The sequence below is a fragment of the Pteronotus mesoamericanus genome, unplaced genomic scaffold (assembly GCF_021234165.1).
Source record: "Pteronotus mesoamericanus isolate MK-2021 breed Mesoamerican mustached bat unplaced genomic scaffold, CSHL_Meso_final contig_263, whole genome shotgun sequence".
NCBI classification, from domain to species: domain Eukaryota; kingdom Metazoa; phylum Chordata; class Mammalia; order Chiroptera; family Mormoopidae; genus Pteronotus; species Pteronotus mesoamericanus.
Genome location: NW_026555112.1, coordinates 5,662,523 through 5,681,337, shown reverse-complemented (window position 1 = coordinate 5,681,337; position 18,815 = coordinate 5,662,523). Strand labels below are relative to the sequence as shown.

At 40.5% G+C, this 18,815-nt stretch overlaps 1 protein-coding gene across 1 annotated transcript in view; it reads right to left on the bottom strand.

Moving 5' to 3' along the window:
* The window catches only part of ALDH1L2 (aldehyde dehydrogenase 1 family member L2), a 43,753-nt gene extending 32,065 nt beyond the window's left edge, over positions 1 to 11,688 (bottom strand). Inside the window, exons 1-3 of the mRNA XM_054574438.1 lie at positions 11,589 to 11,688; positions 3,038 to 3,182; positions 970 to 1,204 (exon numbers count right to left, since the gene is read on the bottom strand). Coding sequence (XP_054430413.1) covers positions 970 to 1,204; positions 3,038 to 3,182; positions 11,589 to 11,636 — 428 coding nt within the window. The 5' untranslated portion in view covers positions 11,637 to 11,688. The remainder of the gene's footprint in view (positions 1 to 969; positions 1,205 to 3,037; positions 3,183 to 11,588) is intronic.
* Between the last annotated feature and the right edge of the window lie 7,127 nt (positions 11,689 to 18,815).

Below are 18,815 nucleotides of genomic sequence, written 5' to 3'. Positions count from 1 at the left end.
ATTTTTACTTCTCCGAGCAATTAATCAATCAGACCTAAATCAATGAACCAATCATCACGCTTTTCAGAAATTGGCATTATTTTATCACGATCCTTGAAAATATCCATTACACTTTGACCCAATGATTCTGCATGTAGAAGCAATGTAAAATGATAAAAATACAAGTTTAAGTACAAAGATAGGCACTACTGTACTATTTAAGGAGAAAATTAAATCAATGTATGTAATCAGATTTTAAATACAATGAAATGTCCCTCACACTTAAACTAGGTGTAGATTTTCTGCCTATTCAATAGCCTGACACTGAGAAATATCTGGAAGATGTGCAGGTAAAGGAAAGAAGGTAAAGAAGGTAGAAAGGTCGACCTCAACCCACAACATAGTGTACCTATAATTTTGGGTACCTAAAGTATACCAGGCATTGTTCTTGATACAGAGAAATACAGAAGCTTACAGTTGAATCAGGGATGACAGACAACAAAGAAGATAATTTCTGGTAATTCAGCATTTCCTGAAATGTATTTGAGATGTTCTATGCAAAAGAAAAAAAAAAGTTCTATGGTCAAAACAAGTTTGGGAACACTGTGTACTCAGATTCCCCCCTCGCCCCGCCCCGAGATTGTGATGCTAGCATTAAAGCACATATTATAAGCTCTAACAAGTCCTGTATTAAAGAAATCCAGCATAAACCAGGGTTGTCTGACCAAAGAACCTTTGTTTGCTCAATACCTAGTTACAGTCAATTCTTATAACCTAGTTATGGACTATTCTTGGGAGATGTTATCTTCTCTTACTAAGCACCTCTAACTCTTAGGGGAGTTCAAGCAATAGTAGCAACCATGCAGGACCTCACAAGTGCTCAAGCACTCCTAGTTTCTTGATCACGTGGGTAAAAAACAGAAAGATTATGGGCAAGAGAATCAGACCCATCTTCTCTGTTATTAAAAACAACAACAACAACAAACTCACCAGTTGATAGCAGAGGCCCCTCTGTGCCTGGGGAGGATGGATGGGTGATAGATGATGGAGCCGTGCTTTGGGCTGTCAATTACATCCATGGGGATGAATTGTGTGCAGAAAGGAAGCACGTTTAGCTCGGCATCCACGGACCGGTAGGCCTCTGCCACCTCCTTTATGGTCTGACCCTTGACTCTCCATCTGGGGAACTTGAACACAGGGGTCCCATTTTTCTCTGCAGCCAAAGCTGATCATGAAAGAGAAGATTGTTTTCAATAAAAAATAATTTTAGCCATAATTTTATACTGCTATGGATTTACACATTGTAATTTTATAGCTCTGTGAAACATTTACAAATAAAACATGGTGAAGGACGATTTAGATTCTGACCAGGATTTGATCTGCTACAATTTTAGCATGAACCATTCATTTTTCTAATATGATTTTTGTCTATATATTGAAGGTAAAATATTTGAATTCTTATGTTTGTGGCTAGATAACATTTTGAGATTTTAACCAAAGCTTTTTTTAATTGATCAAAATTTGTAACTCTATTACTGATTCAGCCATTTAAAGAACATTTCCTTGTTTTTTAGATTTGAAGCCAGGCCAATACAGCACCACCCAAATTAGGCTTACTCAGCCTCTGGCACAGCTGGAAAATCTCAAGTTTCTTCTCATTCCTATTTCTTGAGGGGCATTCCTTTAATCACAGGGCAAACTGTAAACCAGGACGCACACTCCCGGACAAACAGGCAGATCCATCCAAAGGACAGAGGGAGAAAGGAGCTGAGCTGAGCCCGTCTAGTTTCTTCTCCCACGTCCACCAGTCAGACAAACTAGGGGAGGAGAGAGACCAAGACTGAAGAACACGTGCTCCCTGTGAGGGTTCGGCCAAGCGAGAGCAGATCGGAGGCTCCCTCCTGAGGAAAACGTCCCTTTGAAACGGAATGACTCCATCCTACCTTTGTGTGACGTGGAATGGCCCTCCAAAGTGCAGGTAGCACAAGCACATTTTTCCATAATAAAATATCATTTTTACTAACTCCATGCCTTAAAATATTGACTATATTTATTTTCCATCTGCAGGCATGTTAGGCTTTATACTTATATTTTTTGGTTCCCTTTTCTTCTTTTCATCCAGTCACCAATATTCATTGACTCCATGTGCATATAGGCTCTTGGCCCAACTTTTTCTTAGCTTGACTCTTGAAAAATAACATTAAAATATAATATTTTTAAAAGCAGTAACAAGAATTAGGATAAATTCCAGAGCTGCTCCCCTCCCCCGGAAAAAAGTACAATTTTAGGGTTATTGCTACATTGTTTTCCAACCAATGTGTTGCATCATACCAGTGATTCATGAAGATCTGAGTCATAAGCCAAGATTTCTAGCCACGAATCCTATTCCCGACCTGTATCACTTGTAGACTGTTTTTCTCTCTGTCTTGCACTCTTTCTTGACATAAGTGTATAGCATGCAAATCAGAATCACATTGCAGGTTTGCTCTAAGGCTGGCTGCCTTCTTTTCCTACCCCAATCACTAAGCGGCCCCAGCTACAATTTGTTCTGAGATGAATGCATTCTGCTACGACCCCACACCAATACCTATAATTGGGTTTGGCCTTCCCTTTATTTCCACTGGCACCTCTGCATTAGATATTACTTTGAAAAGTCCAAAGTGTAACTCAGGAAAAACACCTGCCTGGAAATTCCTCTGATGGACCTGATGATTACCATGGAGAGAAGTGGAGGAACTCTTAACGCAACAGGGATCTGCCCCTGCTTCTTGGCGCCCACAGAGACGGGAGGATTTTCGACTGCCAATACCATGTCATCCACCAGGTACTATTGGCATGGTACATCCACCTGTAGCCTGACAAGGCCTTCGACGGGTCCGGTGGATGTAGCAGAACCCAGAAGGGAGGTGTGCAACCTGGGTCTTCTGGGCCTGAGGCAATTAAGCGGAAGGATGGAAATGCTAACGAGGAATAAGGGTCTGTCTGAGCTGGGCCCCAGGCTGAATCGTTGAAAGGCCAGTTCAGAGTCTCTGATCCAGTTGTTCCAAGATACACTCACCCAGGGGGTCGGCTTTTCCATCTTTGTCTGGAACTGTGAACACCCCCACGACTCGATGGCCCTCTTTGCAGAGGTGGCTGTAGACTTCTTGACCAAAGAGGCTCTGACCAATAAGGGCCAACTTCAGCTTGTTCTTGAAATTAACCTGTGAGACAATTTAATGATGACAGTTGTTAGCATGGATAGAAGACATACAGATAATAAACATCCTTTTTCAATCATTCAAGATGACTTGAGGATGACAAAAGGCTCAGAGATCTAAAATAAATTTTTTACTGACATACGCTGAACCCAGACTACCTTATATATAGACAGTAGTGAAAATGGTTTCACTCTTAAACATTCCTCATTTTTTTTCTTTGCTTTAAATCCTTTGATTAGGCATTATAAACATAGAGATTGCATGTATTTTTACAAGGCACTTCAACTCCTTGGTGCAATAAGGCAGGATATTAACAAATGAGTTTCATACTTAAAAGCAGTTCAACTCTGAGCAAGATCCACTTCAATATGACAATGCTTTTATGGCCCTGCAATATACAAATAAGGACTGTACTCATCTCTTACTTCCAAAAGAGGCCAAGAGCTAATATGTAATATAACATAGGGGTCAAAATAAGACCCTAGAGCTAGACTACCTGAGGTCAAAACCTAATGCCACCAACCACCCCGTATTAGATGTGCGGCCTTAAGCAAGTAACTAACTTCTGTTTACCTCTTCTTCTTATCTGCAAAATGGGAATGATAATGTCACCAACCTCACACAGTTTTGAAGTAGATGACTTAATATGCAATAGGCTTAGAGCAGTGTCTAACAGCAAGTACTGTCTAAGTAAAAGCGTTAGTAATGTTTTAAAGGTTTTGCTATATACTAGACACCATTTGATATTTTTTCCCCATAAAACCCAGAGTTCCAAAATCCTTTGTAAGTGGATCCAACTCATTTGGCCTCAAAACATGGATTGATCTAATGAAACATTCTTCATTGTTCTTACAGGCTTCTTGTAAGTCTGCACAAACTAATTTGGCTTTAAATGTGACTTGGGCTGACATAATGCTATGTGTAGTCTTCATAATAGTTATAAGGCTATATGAATATTCATATGTTTTGCTGCAGAAAATTTAACATACTTGGTTACAGATACTGTCCCAGATCCTGCTGTGAAGTGTATGTAATGAACTACCTATGTACCATATTAACTAAATGTGAATAATTCTGAACCCTAAAACACATTTGGCCCCACACGTTTCAGATAAGGAATCGAGGTCTGTACATCATTTCATTTAACTTGATCCACACAACTCTCCTGTTATTCACACAACGATCCTGTTATTATCCCCCCATTTTGTACCATTTTATCAATGAAGACACCAAGTCTTAGCAATGTCAAGTGTATCCCCAAGGTCATGCTGGCAGAAAGGAGGGCAGCTGGGATTTGAATCCAGGTCTGTCTGACTCCAAAGCTCACGTATGTACTTACATATAAAATAATGAAAACGAGCTCTCACCACCCATTTCTTCCATCTCCTCTTTAGAAGATTAACACTGATGCAGTGTTAACCTTCTAAAATTATAGTGGTTATCGAGAAATATAAACACCATAGAGATCAGAGTAGTACTAAAGGGGTTAAAGTTTATAAGGACTGCCTTTAAGCAATTGTGCCTTCTGTAAATTCTCCCCAAGTGGGGCCTTATCACAGAGCTTAAGGGCGGTGCAAAACCATCAGGTGAGCGGGCGAGAAGCAGGATTGAGCGCGGAGAGAAGGTACTAACCAGAGAGTCAGGACTTCCCGGCTCTTCCCCGTTTGGCAACAGACCAACGCCAGCTCCCCAGAGCTCTCTTCACCTCTTACTTCTCTGGGTTTGAATGTGATTCCACAGGGTTCAGATTCAGAATTTTTCCCTCCTCAATAACGGGATTCTAAATTAGCAAACCCTTACTGTAAACATCTGATTATGAGGAAACAACTTTTTCGTATTTGCCACTTCAGTGAGGGCATGGATAGCATCCCTTTTTAGGCATGAATTTAAAAACAAGTGGCTCACACCCTCCCTGTAATTGGCCTGATAATTATACAATTAAGATTTTAGTTTAAAAATCCGTTCCCAGGGCCAGTGGAAGTTTTTATCCCTAAAGAGTCTAGAGCTTCAACGTGTATAACAGATACTCACAAGCAAATAAATTAACTCTGTAACAACAGTACAATTTGCCTACAGGAAACGTGCGACAATTTCATTTTGTCTTGTCAAAAAATCCAAATGTTCTGTAAACATTCCATTTTCAAATCCTATAATTAATGCTATGGCTTGAAATAGAATTTACATGTGGGCTATCTTACAAAATTTGGCTTTACCTCATACCATTACCAATGCCAGATATTTTGAGACAGCTAAAATACTACTGTTAAACACAGGAGCCAGGGGACTGAGCTGACTCGAATGTCAGCTGTCATCCAATTATTTGGAGTTCAAATTCACATTCGATACTCCTCCAGAGAGTCAGTGTTCAAGGAAACTGTCAGTTTCTTTGGAAATACTACATTCATTGAAACACATTCTGTGTTTAGTGCTAAAGCTGAAGTTACAAAGGTGAGTTTCTAACACTGAGAAATGTTCAGATTTTATGATTTTAAGTATGTTTATGATGGCTGAGTATGATTCCAAAAAACCTAGACTGGGATATTTTACCGTAGTCTTATTTTTCCAAGTATTATCTAAAGATTGCCAACGTTGGAGAATCCTCTGGAAGGGTATGTTAAAAATGTGGATTCCTGCCCTGGCCAGTGTGGCTCAATTGGTTGGGCATCATCCTGCAAACCAAAAGGTTGCAGGTTTGATTCCTGGACAGAGCACATGCCTAGGTTGTGGATTTGGTCCCCAGTCGGGGCACTAACAGAAGGCAACCAATTAATATTTCTTTCTCACATCAATATTTCTCTCTTTCTCTTTCTCCATCCCTCTCCCTCTCTCCAAAATCAATAAGCATATCCTCAGGTTAGGATAAAAAAAGTAATTTTTAAAAAATGTGGATTCCTGGGCCCCACCTCAGATCTACTGAGTCAGATGTTCAGGCCCAGGAAGCTGCATTTGAAAAAGCTCGCTATTGTCTCATAGGCACAGAGTCTGAGAATCTCTGCTTTATGGAGGGTGTCTGTCCGCTGACTACAAAAAAAAAAAAAAAGATTCTTCCCTGGGCAGTTTGGATTAGAAAGAAGGGGTAGAAATATTAGCAAATAGTTTAATGAGACCCTAAGCTATGCCAGGTATTTCATATGTATCACTTCCTTTTGATTGTCCAATGATTCATAGAGACAGGCATTATTAAGCCATAATAAATTTCTGTAAATTTCTTTTACAGATCAAAGAAATTAAAACACAGAGAAGTTAATATACAGCCCAGAGTCAAACAGCTACTAAGTGGTAGTCTTGAGATTCTAGCTCTAAGTTATTACCCCGGTACCCACTATTTTTCCGTAACATCAGCTGCCCCATCTTGAGCTGGGCCTCATCCTGAAGAATACCTGAAGAATACAACCTGAAGAATAGTAGTATCTTCCTCATCAGGTAGTTGCAATGATTTAGTGGGATAAAGTATTTAATGCATCAGTGCAGTGTGTGTCAAGGGCAAATGTTCAATAAATGTTAACAACTATAATTATACCACAAGTAATACCTAGGTGAATAAAAATGGTAATGGATCCCTCCTGCTGTGAATGCACCATGAGCCTGGCACTCATTCATTCAAACAAAAATTCTCAAATGCTTCTCATATGTCTTTAATCCTCACAGTGACTGATTTTACAAATAAGAAAGCATAGTTGCTTGGGGAAGTTAAGTAACCTGCCCAAGGACAGGGTTAGTAAAGGGCAGAGGCAGGGTTCAAATCCAGACTAGCTCTCTTCTGCAAATGTGCTTCTACGGCTTTCTCATGCTGAAGGGTTCTCCCATTTTCTTAAAAAAAAGAAGAATGTGGCAACAGCTTTGCAGGTCAATTGTGTGCAGCAGTCCGATCAGATTCCCTAAGGGGACCATGCTGGTCCTGACACGGCCACAGCGTCATTCCCTAGAGGCTCCCCCCATGGCTGCCTGCTGCGCTGGTGAGAAAGAAGACGGGGCATAAACTGACCCAGGGCATTTCTAAACCTGGGTGTTAAGGGCTAGTATCTTGGGGTTCTCAGGGGATAACATGTTGCATTAGAAGAGACTTTTTCAGGGAGCAGAGCTTTTGCTTTTAAATAAGCAAATATTAGATATACCCAGGTTATCCATACCCTGGTGGAATTCTTCGAGATACAAGTTAATATAGACTCTGATTATGCTCCCAGAATTAAAAAAGAAAAAAACCACAGTGTTCTGTAGAAAACTTCAAGGCACCATGTTAAGAGTCTGCCCCAATCCAAAGCCCTTTTGTGAAGTAGATGCTACCTTAATAGAACCATTTGAGCAGAGTGTAAAAAATAAGACCAAAGCTATTTGCATCAGGAATTGTGAAAACCAAAAGTTTTACATGAAGGATCTTCACACACACACACACACACACACACACACACACACACACACAGAGTAAGGTTTTCTGAGACCGAGAGATGCCTAACACTTAATAGAACACCCAGCACGTGGGACCCCATGCCATTCCCGACACTGCATAAGATTTGTTCAACAAGCATGTTTTGAGCATTACCATGTTCTGCGCATGGTACATGGTAGAGGTTGCATTCAATATGAGTGTGTTCTTTTGTTTTTGTTTGTGCCCCACACAGCATATGTAAAAGACTTAGGAGGATTCACATTGGCAGACTGAATATCTGATTTCTCTCTAAAAGGAGGTTTGTCAGCCCTGGGCTACATTCTACATGGGAACAGTCCGCTGGAGCCGAGCAGCGGCAGTCCCCTTTACTCAGGGCATGGCCTTTCACTCTATCCAGCTCAAATCCTTCATTTGCCTTACCTGTTTGTGCTCTGTTGGCATTTTTCTTTGGGACCCTTGCACTAAAGGTACAAAACAAGATGTGATCCCTGTCCCCAGGAGTTCACCAGTTAGTAGGGAAGACACACAAGTAAAGACATATTGGTATCAGAGAGCTGGGACATAGCTCAGTGCGGGTCCAAAACAGAGAAGACGCCCAAAGAAAACTCCTTAACTGAATCTTACATGACTCATTTTGGAGTTGGCCAAGAGAAGGGCGGGATTTGGGGAGGTGTTGGGAAACTTCATGTTTCCTGTGCCCATGGGGGAGAGTTCTCTCAGTTAGATATCTACAAGTGAAATTGCACCTCATTTTAAAACTTAAATTTTAACGGATAGCATTTAATTGGCTTCTAGCGTATCTGTGGAACTGTTTTCTTATTCCTGTAGGCTCTGATTTCTGCCAACCTGATGAGTGAAAAATTATATCTTGTTTTAATTCGCATTCCCCTGATTACTAGTTTGGTTGAGCGTCTTTTCATATTTTATTAACGACTTGTAGTGACTTATTGGTGTATGGTGCTCTCATTCTTTACCTAAACACTAGTTTCACCACTTGTCCCACTAATCTGTGAACTCCTCGAAAGCAGGGACTATTTATTTCTTGTTTTATACTTTTTGGCTATGAGACTTTGAAAAAGTTATTTAATGTCTCTGTGTCTCAGTTTCTTTAACTGTAAGATGGGCATAATAATAGTACGTAGCTCACTGATATGTAATAGAGATTAAATGAGTATATATGTAAAGTATTTATAATTGATGCCTAGTGTACATTAAGTGCTATATCAATGCTATTATTATTATTTCCTCAATATTAGACAAAGTGCTCAGTACATAATTTATCATTTACTACGGTTCAAGGTTGAATTTAGATGTTCCAAAGAAAACACAGAAACCAAAGCAGTGGTCAGGCAATAAGGAAATAAATTAAGGAAGTGGTTCCTAGAACTACAGTCTAAAAGGCAGAGAAGGGTCCAACCTCTTGAACTGATTCATAGGGTAACTTCTAGCCCTGGAACCAGGCTATGAACCCATAGCCACCAGCCAAACTTGGTGTTCCAGACTATGGCATAGGAAGCAACATAATGGACTGCCAATTAACTATGAGCATTATAATAACCCCCCACCACGGGGAGAAATTAAGAAGCAGTGAGCAGGCAAGACAGTGAACAACAGCAACTGACAGAGGGTTTTATTTCATTTTAGTTGCACTAGTTAAAAAGATCCAGCCATATCGCTGAGCTGAAATCATTAACTACTAAGTCCATTCCTTTGAAACAGAGAATGGAAAAATCAATTCTATCAGGAAATGTTAAAAAGTAATTTTCCCCTTGGATTTTGCAGAGAGGTTTTTATTTGTTTGTTTCATTCATCTTTGATACCAAAAAAAAAGCACTGTGTGTTTTTTTTTTCCAAGATGACAGTATAATTTACATATAGCATATGCCCTTTTTAGTTCCAATTCTGTCAGTTTAGACACACACATTGTCATGCAACTGTCACCATAATCAGGATAAAAAACTGGTGCATCATCCCCTACCCCAAAGCCCTTTATGTCTCTTTGTAATCAAATCCTTCCCCCCATCTCCAGGCCCTGATAACCATTGCCCTTTCACCTATCACTAAGTTTTACTCATTCCAAAATGTCAGAGAAATGGAATCATATACAACTTGCGGCCTTTTGAGTCTGTCTTCTTACACTTAGCATACATATTTGAGTTTCGTCTATGTTGTATATATCAGTAGTCCATCCTTTTTTTTCCTGGTAGGATTCCATTGTATGGATGGAAATACCACAGTTTATTTATCTTGTCACCAACTACAGGACATTTAAGTTGTTTCCAGTTTTGGGTGACTACGAACAAAGCCTCTTAAACATTCATAAACAGGTTTTTGTGTGAAAAAAAGTTTCATGGGTGAATACTTAGAAGTGCAATTGCTGGGTCATAAAATAGGTTTATGTTTAATGTTATTTAAAAGTTGCCAATTTTCCAAAATGGCTGTAACATTTAACATTCCCACCAACCATGTTTGATTTTGAGCAATTCTCATAGAACACAGCCCAAAGGATGGATTTTCATTTTCTATGGAGCAAAAAACACCAAATTTTTTACTTATTCCATGTCTTCCCAGCCATGTGTCACCGTTTTTCCAAGGGGGTTCCTGGGTATAGTCAGACTCAGGCCCCTGACCCTTCCGCCTGCCTGGTGCTTCCCTACATATGTGTTTTTGTTTATGCTATTTGCCCCTTGGGATGTCCACTTTTACTAGTCAAATCTTATGCAAACCCCACTATTGTAATCTTTTCATTTCTCAAGACTCTCATTTGCTGTATTAAAAAAGACAGTTCAGTGAAAGGTGGTGACAGAAGAGGCCAACAGAACAGGCTGGCATGAGTCCCTTGTTCTCTGTACATCCAGCCCAGATCACCCTGTGCCGTGTGGCAGACAAAAGCCAAGAAGGAGTCCAGTGTACTGCTTAGGAGAGCAAGCACAAACTCTGCCAGAGCAGATCTCTTTTTCCTTATTTTTAACAAGATGATTGCTTGCCAAATAACGGACTGACTACATGGGGTAAAGTGAATTTTCATTATTTGGGGTTGTGTGGAGGATGAAAGCTTTTCCATTTATGCCACTTTGGATCAGTTCTTGGTGCAACTAAAGACGTCCCCCAGCCTCCAAGTTTTTGTTTTTGTTTTTTCTTTTTTCACTTAAATGTGTACATATGCAATTATGGTTTTGGCAGAGAAGACCAATATAAAGCAAATTCTTCCTTAACATAGCCAACATGCACTTCCCATAAAGAGATACTGTAAATGGGGTGGATGGTTTTTTCTTTCCTAAACTGCTTGTACTCTGCTTAAATACAGAGAGGCATTTCTCCTGAGGCCCCCAAAATGCTGAAGGCAGCTCAACATACAACGTGTCCGCTCTCGTTCCATTTCTGGAGGAGCTGATGCAATTTCAAGGTCCCACGCTGGGCCAAGTCTCGGGTCTTGAGCTACAGTTTAAGAATATTCCAGGGTGGCTGCTTCGGGCAGCGCCTAATAATCCTAGAAGTCGTGCCGCCAGCGGCTCAGGAATAGTGAGTTTGCAGCTGCCAGCTCTAAGTGGCACTATCTGAATAGGCCCTGCAAGCCAGTGGGGAGTGCTCACACCTCTCCGGAGCAGACGCGGGCCCGGCTGACTCGATGTACCCTCCTCCAGGAGATGGCCTCGGTCCTATACGTTAGCTCCAGTTTGTAGCTAGGGGTCTCACGATTGAAACGAAAAAAGAAAGGAAACCCACTCTGCCCCTTTGCCAAGTGACGGCTCCCACCAGCCAATCCCAGCCAGATTTTAGATGTTCAAAGGACGCATCCTTGGCCCCTTCCCCATAGAAGACAATGGCACGCTTGCCAAGCCCGATCCAGGACTCTCCCCAGACCCTTTTCTGCAGTTTCCCAGTTTTAAAAACATTTTCTTGGCTTTCAGCTGTCTAAACATCCGTCGCTGCCCACCCCTCAGCCTCACCTCCCGGCGCTCCAGCCCCGGGGTCTGGTAGCCCGGAGTGAGAGCCGGGGCGCTGGCCAGAGAGGGACTCACCCGGCCGGTGGAGAAACGCCGGAGCGCCTGGCTGCCCCACCGCAACATTCTCAAAAGGAGCACTAGCGCCGGCGGCGTGGCAGCGTGGCGGCGTGGCGGCGCGGAGGCTTGGGAGGCAGGCGAGTGGCTCAGCCTGGGCGCGGCCTGCAGCTTCCGAGCTCCGGGTGGTCGCGCTTGACTTGGACAGTCAGGGCGAGGCGCGGGACCCAGCCCACGGCCCCGCCCCCTCCAGCTGGCTAGCCTCGGCAGCCAATCCGGTGCGATTGGGCGGGGCGTGCGCCGGCAGCCTGGAGCTGCCGGGCGTCACTTCAGTTTACACTGGTGCAAGTGTGTGTTGGTAGGGGCGGGGCGGGGCGGGGCGGGGGCGTGCAGGGGTGGTTAATTCTCGCTGCGGCTAGCACGGTTCCAGTCGTGTTCTCTGTAGTCTGCCTGTGGGATCCTCTACGAGTTACAAATCTGAGGTATATTGGGATCTGCCTTAATGGTCAATCTGACAGCTCAAGTCCATAACACCTGCCTGAGAAGGCAACAGGCATGCCAGTCAGTGTGCGTGGAGCTACGAAATTTAAGGGGTGGGGGCACCTTCACTATCTAGGGATCCTGATACCTGTCTCATAGGCTGATTGGAGGATTTAATGGGAGAGCCGTGTATAAAGCACTTGGCAAGGGCCTGGCACAGAGCTGGTTCCCAACACAGGTAGGTAGGTAGGTAGGTAGGTAGATGATAGGTATGCTTTTCCTTCACCTTCTAGAAGAAACGCTCAGACATGCTTTAGCTGAGCATTTACCTCAAACAAAATTCCTTAGCCCGGCTTGCAAGGCTATTTGCAATCTATAATTACTCTTATTTCTCACTGCTGTTTTGCAGTAACCGTATTACTTGCCAGTTCCTTCCTGGATAACGCTCCCTAGAAAAGCTTGTCACCTGTCACTTGTCACCAACTCTGCAGGACCAAATTCCTTCCCTTTGTAAGGGTTTAAGTCAATACTGCCTCCTGCTGGGGGTATTTGTTCCTGTTCTATTCTCCCTAACTTCCTTATTCCCCCAAGGTACCATATTTTGCCATGTATAATGTGAACTTTTTTGCCCAAGTTTTTAACGGAAAAATAAGGATTCACATTATACATGGGTAGTACTAATTCCGTATCTATATAAATGTTTTTAATTCTTTTATTTATGCTTAAGCATTAAAAGTGTAACTCTAGAAAGCAATAACTATATCTGTATCAAAATAATACCCTGGAATACAATAATTGGTTTTGTTTGTAAATATAAATAAAAAGTAATTGAATTAAAAAATTAAAATGAGAAATTTTTTTTCCCTGAAATTTGGGCCAAAGACATGGGTGCACATTATACATGGCAAAAATACGGTAATTATTTACTCCTCTAATCTGGGAAGGACTTTTGTCTATGCACCTCTAATGATGTCTCAGTCTGTTACCAGTATTTATGTACCTGTCATCTTCTCTACCAGAAGCTCCTTGCAGGCTGATTTACAAGGATTTACAGTTATCTATCATTACACAGAGCTTAAAAAAATACTTGTTAAAAGAGAATAAATGAGTGAATAAATAAGAAGGTAAGAGGGAGAGAAAAAGAGTGATCCTTAAAGCTTGGAGAATTGCAGCAAACATCCAGGTTTTTGCTTTGGGAACTACTCCTTGCCAATTCAACCCATTTCCTTGACTGTATTTTGTGATTTATTGCTTTTAAAAAAACTTCCAAATATTGATATTCATTTTATTTGTTCTGATTTGTGTACACTGGGAGGGGTAGGCAAGGAGTGTGGTTTTTCCTGAGTAGGGGTTCCATAGTTATATATACTCCAATTCCTAACTTCAGAAAATGACTTTAAGTTCACCCAAATATAATGAAATATGTCTAAAATTTTTTTCTGTAAGAATCAAAAGTGTAATTCTCCTGATAATTGAAAGTTAGACCAGATGCAATTAGGGAATTTCACAAACAAAAAAATCCCTGCCAATCTAGATTTATATATCTATATCTATAGATCTATCTAGATTTATATAGCCAGAAAAAAATAAACATGAAATAAAGTCATTTTTAGAAACAAAAGCTTGAGAGAATTTGTTATCAGTAGACACACAATAAAGGAGATAAAGAGCATCCTTCGAGCAGTAGGAAAACTACGCACATGGATGCTTGGAAAAGCAGGAAGGAATAGTGACCAAAAAAGGGGGGGAGGGGAGGCAAGTATATGAGTGAATTTTAAGTGAACATTGGCCATATAAACAACAACCACAATAATAAAAACATCTTGTGGATATATACATATATGTATGAAAATTTACAATCAACAATAAAAAAATTGTTGGATAAGTTTGGGAGGGGGGCTTGGAGGAATGGAATGGTCATTAGGTAGAAAGAAAATAATTCCAGATGGAATTTCAGAGATAAAGGACAAACAATAGAAAGGGTAAATATGAGGGCAAACAAGTTAATATTGTCTAAAACAATTCTAATAATGTTTTATAGAGTTTAAATATAATATAATTAAAATACAATGCAACAGTAGATCTGAGTTTTAGGGAGAAAAGGTGTTATGGGCTTAAAGTATTCTAAGACCCTATCATTGTCTTAGAAATAATGAAGTTACCAATTTATGTTAGACTTTAATACATTAAGGATGCATATTATAATCCCTAGTATAACCACTGAAAGAATAGTAATACCATGTGTAACTACCAAGTTAATAGAATGTAAAACTATCAAAATAATAGAATGATTTTTAAAAATTAATCCAAAAGAAGAATGGAAATAAAAAGGAACATGGATTAGGTGGGGGAAAAAAAGGAAATTACTAAAATGTTAGATTTCAGCTTAAATATACCAGAAATTGCAGTAAATAAAAAAGACTAAAAGCTTTATTTTTTAAAATTTGCATATAAAGTTCTGCATCCTCATTTTTAACACCTGCCGCACACTCCATGGAGAGTCATACATGTCATTTACTTAACCCATCCTTAGGTGGTTTCTAGTTTCTCTCCTTGTCACTGAACAGGCACCATCCCAGAGTGGGTCTGTCTCAGGTTGGCCTGTAGCATGTAGGTTCTTGACTTTATGTAGGAAAGATTTCACAACACAAGTCCAGGTGACTTTGACAGTATGTTTATTAAGGCTGGGGATAGTGAAACAAAGGAAAGACTCAACAGCAGGGCTGCTGTTAGGTCACCTGGAAGTTAAGAGAAAAAGGGGGGCCCTGGAGAAAGGATTATGGGGTTGAAAGCCTAGGTTGAGCTGCTGCTGCCCACTGCTTCCCTAGCTACAAGTCTCCTTGGGGACACTTAAGAGTTTAGGAAGAAATAAAAAGTTCAGGCCTGAGAAGGGGCATAGGCATGGTCTAGAGTGAGCCTGCACGGAGTCTGTATCCTGAGGGCTTTTTATGTTTTTTTCTGTGGGTGAGAATCTTAGGGGATGGTTTCAGAACATTTATCAGCTTTCCAGGTGAATTTTTAATATGCCAATGCATAGAAAAGAGATCATAATGGGGTGTGGTAATATTCTTTGGTCCACTATACTGTTTTACTTTTATCTTGAGTCTGTCTGGTTTTTAATGTGGTCTTTCAAATTTGTTCCTGACTTCATCTGCCTGTGGGCTTAGCTGGCACAAATGGCATTAATTGGGTCTCTGTTCTCTCTCACCCAGACCAGGGAGAGTTAAGCTATGTATTCTCTGATTAGGGAGGAGAGGTATAAACCATATGCTCTCAAGTGTCCTTGGTTAGGGGAAATAAGTTCTTGTAATTCACCAGCTGGCTATAAGTTGCTCAAACTGTCTGGCCTTATTTAATTTTCTTGCCTCAGTTTCCCCATTCCACTTGCCCAGGAAATTTTCCCAGCTTCTTAGTATCCTGCCTCATCCTGAGCAACTGTCAGGAAATGACCCCCCGTCTTCATCCTCAACAAATGATTCAGTCAGTCAGGTCTTTAAGAGGAGTACCTAGAGATCTGGTTCTGACCGAAAGGTAGCACTTTAAACACTGAAGCACACCACCAGTTGCACCTAGAAGGTGGGATGCAAAAATGCTCATTTTTCTCAGCAACTCTGGGGATTATCGTCAGTCTTTATACTCATATATATTTTTAATTTTATGTAATTTATTTAAACTAAAATAAATAATTTACCCACGTTAGTATCAAGAAATTGGAGTTCAACGCCTGACAAGAAGAAAAGAGGCCAATAAACACCCCAGGCTCTCAACTGATACTTTTGGAAGACATCACCCTAGGAAAAAATATGATATACGAGTAGGGTAACTACTGTAAAACCAGCCCTCTACTTGGGGTAACAATACTCTGGTTTTCTTTTAAGGATCTGCTCCCTCTCCCATCTTAGATACTGTGGTTCCTATGAAGTTACCTCTCCCCCAACCCCCAACCCTGGCATCCAGGGGTAGAACACATGACCTAGAATAAGCCAACCGGTGCTTTTCTTCCATTCCCTCAATTACAACAATTGGTTCAACAGTGTGAACAATATCCTGGTAAGGCTGATGAAGGCCAGCAAGACTTAATTCTGGGACGTCTGTTTGAGCTATCAGTTAAGTGTGCTCCTTTTCTCTCTTATGCTAGATTTGGTATGGTGATAAGCCTGAAGCTGCTAAAGGCTACTGCAAAGACCATTAAACTCAGCAGGGGTGTACAACCCACAGCCCTGGGGCCACGTGCAACCCAGGATGGCTATGAATGAGGCTCAACACAAAACCGTAAATTTACTTAAAACCTTTTTTTTGCTCATTGCTTTTGTTAGTGTTTGTGTATTTAATGTGTAGCCCAAGACAACTCTTCTTCTTCCAGTGTGGCCCAGAGATGCCAAAAGGTTGGACACCCCTGGGCCTAATGAATATAGCAAAAACTGTGAAGAAAAAAGAAACAGTGAAAATTCAAGACTTGACATCATTTGAATCCTGAAACTGGATGCATGTGAAGGCCAATTCCACCACTTGATGCATTAAAAATTGCATACAGCAAAACTATTTTTGATATATAGTTCTGACTTTTAACAAATGTGTAGATTTGTGAAAGGAACACCACAGTCAGGATACAGGGCAGTTCTACTCCCCATTCTGCCCTCCCAAATTTGTTGCCCTGTCCCTCTGTAGTCATGTCTACCAGTCACCCCTTAACCCTGATAACCGCTGAAATGTTCTCTATCCCTGTAGTTTTCTCTCTCTATGAATTTTAACTAAATGGAATCACACAATGTGCAACTTTTTTAGACTAATTTTCTTCATCCAGCATAATGCCCTTGAAATTCACGTTAACTTTTAGGGAATTCCAGGGATTTTGAGATTCTTCTGTTACTGATTTCTAATATAAATTCCATTGTGGTCAGAGGATATAACTATAACATTTAAATTCATTGAGACTGGTTTTAGAGCCTAGCATGTGGTCTGTCTTGCTGAGTATTCCTTGCATGCTTGAAAAAAAAAAAGTCTATTTTACTGTTTTGGGGTAAAATGTCTTACAAACATCAATTAAGACAAGTTGGTTGAGAGTATCATTCAATTCTATATCCTGCCTACTTGTTATCTCAAATACTGAGGGAGAAGTGTTAAAATTTCCAACTATAATTATAATTTTATTTCTTCTTTTATTCTGCAAGATTTGGGTTAATTAATCACTCATCAAAAAAAAAAAAAATCCCAATTCAGTGACACTCTGAATTCTATGTTCTTACAAAAATTATTCAGGTTTTGATTTAGAAAGAAGTAGATTTGTTTGGACTTAAACCTTGCAGAGTGCAGTAGCTTATATTTCTGCTTACTTGGCTGGTGCTTTTACTCAGATTTTTGGGATTCAGTCTCTTTGCAGTAGTTTCCTTGATTATCAGCTTTTCCTTCTAAATGTCAAGCTTCTCTGCCAGCCCATCCTCTGTTACAATCTTCTAATTTAAACCCACAGTCTTCAGCCCTTGCACGTGAGGTGCACATCTGTTAGGGAATACATACATCAAAGAGCACAAACATACCTCTCAACTAGTGCAGTGGTTTTTCAAGCACTCCTGGCTGCTTTTTACAGCAGGCCTTCTCCATGTAGTTTAGTGGTCAGCCAGGGACTTGGGCAGAGTTTATACTTGGATTTTAGATCTCATCCCTTTGGTGGGTCTCCTGTTTCAGGGTTCTCCCCCCCAAAATTTCCAGCTTCTCTTCCAACAACCCTGAACATAGTTTGCTACCACCTCAAGCCAGTAAGACTATCATGTTTTACTCTTGGATTTGAAGGGGTGAGGGACACTGTCAGGCAAAAGCCACAAATTCCTAATCATTACCAGTTGCTGAGTAAATTTTCCTGTGTTTTCTGCCTGCTTTTAATCTTTTCCAGAACTTTAAAAAGTTATCTTCATTGTATTTTGTCTCCTTTTCCTAGTTATTTACTGCAAGTGGGCCCTCTTGACTATTTAGGCCATTTCCAGTGCCTCCTTACAAGGATATAGAGGTATCTTTGTCAATTACTTTGATATATTAATTACTGGCATAAGATTTTTTTCTAAGATAACTATATTTTTAAAAATTAGGTTATTTCAACCCACTTTGTAGACCATAACTTACATAGATAAACTTTTTTTCTTTTGGCTCATTTTGCTCTTTTCAAGTTGAAAGAAGAGTTGGCAAACCGTTTCTTAAAGGACCTGATAGTAAATATTTTAGGTTTGTGGGCCGTATGGTCACTGTTGGAACTACTCTACTCTGCCATTGTCTTATTAAGCTGCCACAGACAACATACAAATTAATGGGCATGACTGTGTTCCAATAAACCTCTATTTATAAAAGCAAGTTGTAGATCTGCCAACTGTACTTTATCGATTCCTAAGTACAGTGGTGCCTGGGTACTCGTGGTTAATTCGTTCCAGAACTCATGATGAGTGCCGAAAACCCTCCGTGTACTGAGCAAGCGTTGAGAGCTGAAACATTTTTTTTCCTTTGTCAAAATGCGAGGAGAACAGGGTTTGACGAGTTGTGAAGCCAACTTATACCGAGGTAGCCCTGTATCTTAATAATTTCCCTTACCAGGCACCTGAATTCTTTGAAGGGTTTTAGTCACTGTGATATATCAACCAGAGGAGGTCCCGAATAAACACTGGTTGAAGAAATTAACAATATTTTCACGCCTCTATAAATCTATTTCTTTTAACAGCTATCTAGTATTTCATAGTACGGATCATTAAATTTTATGTAATTATTCCCTGTTGATAGACTTAG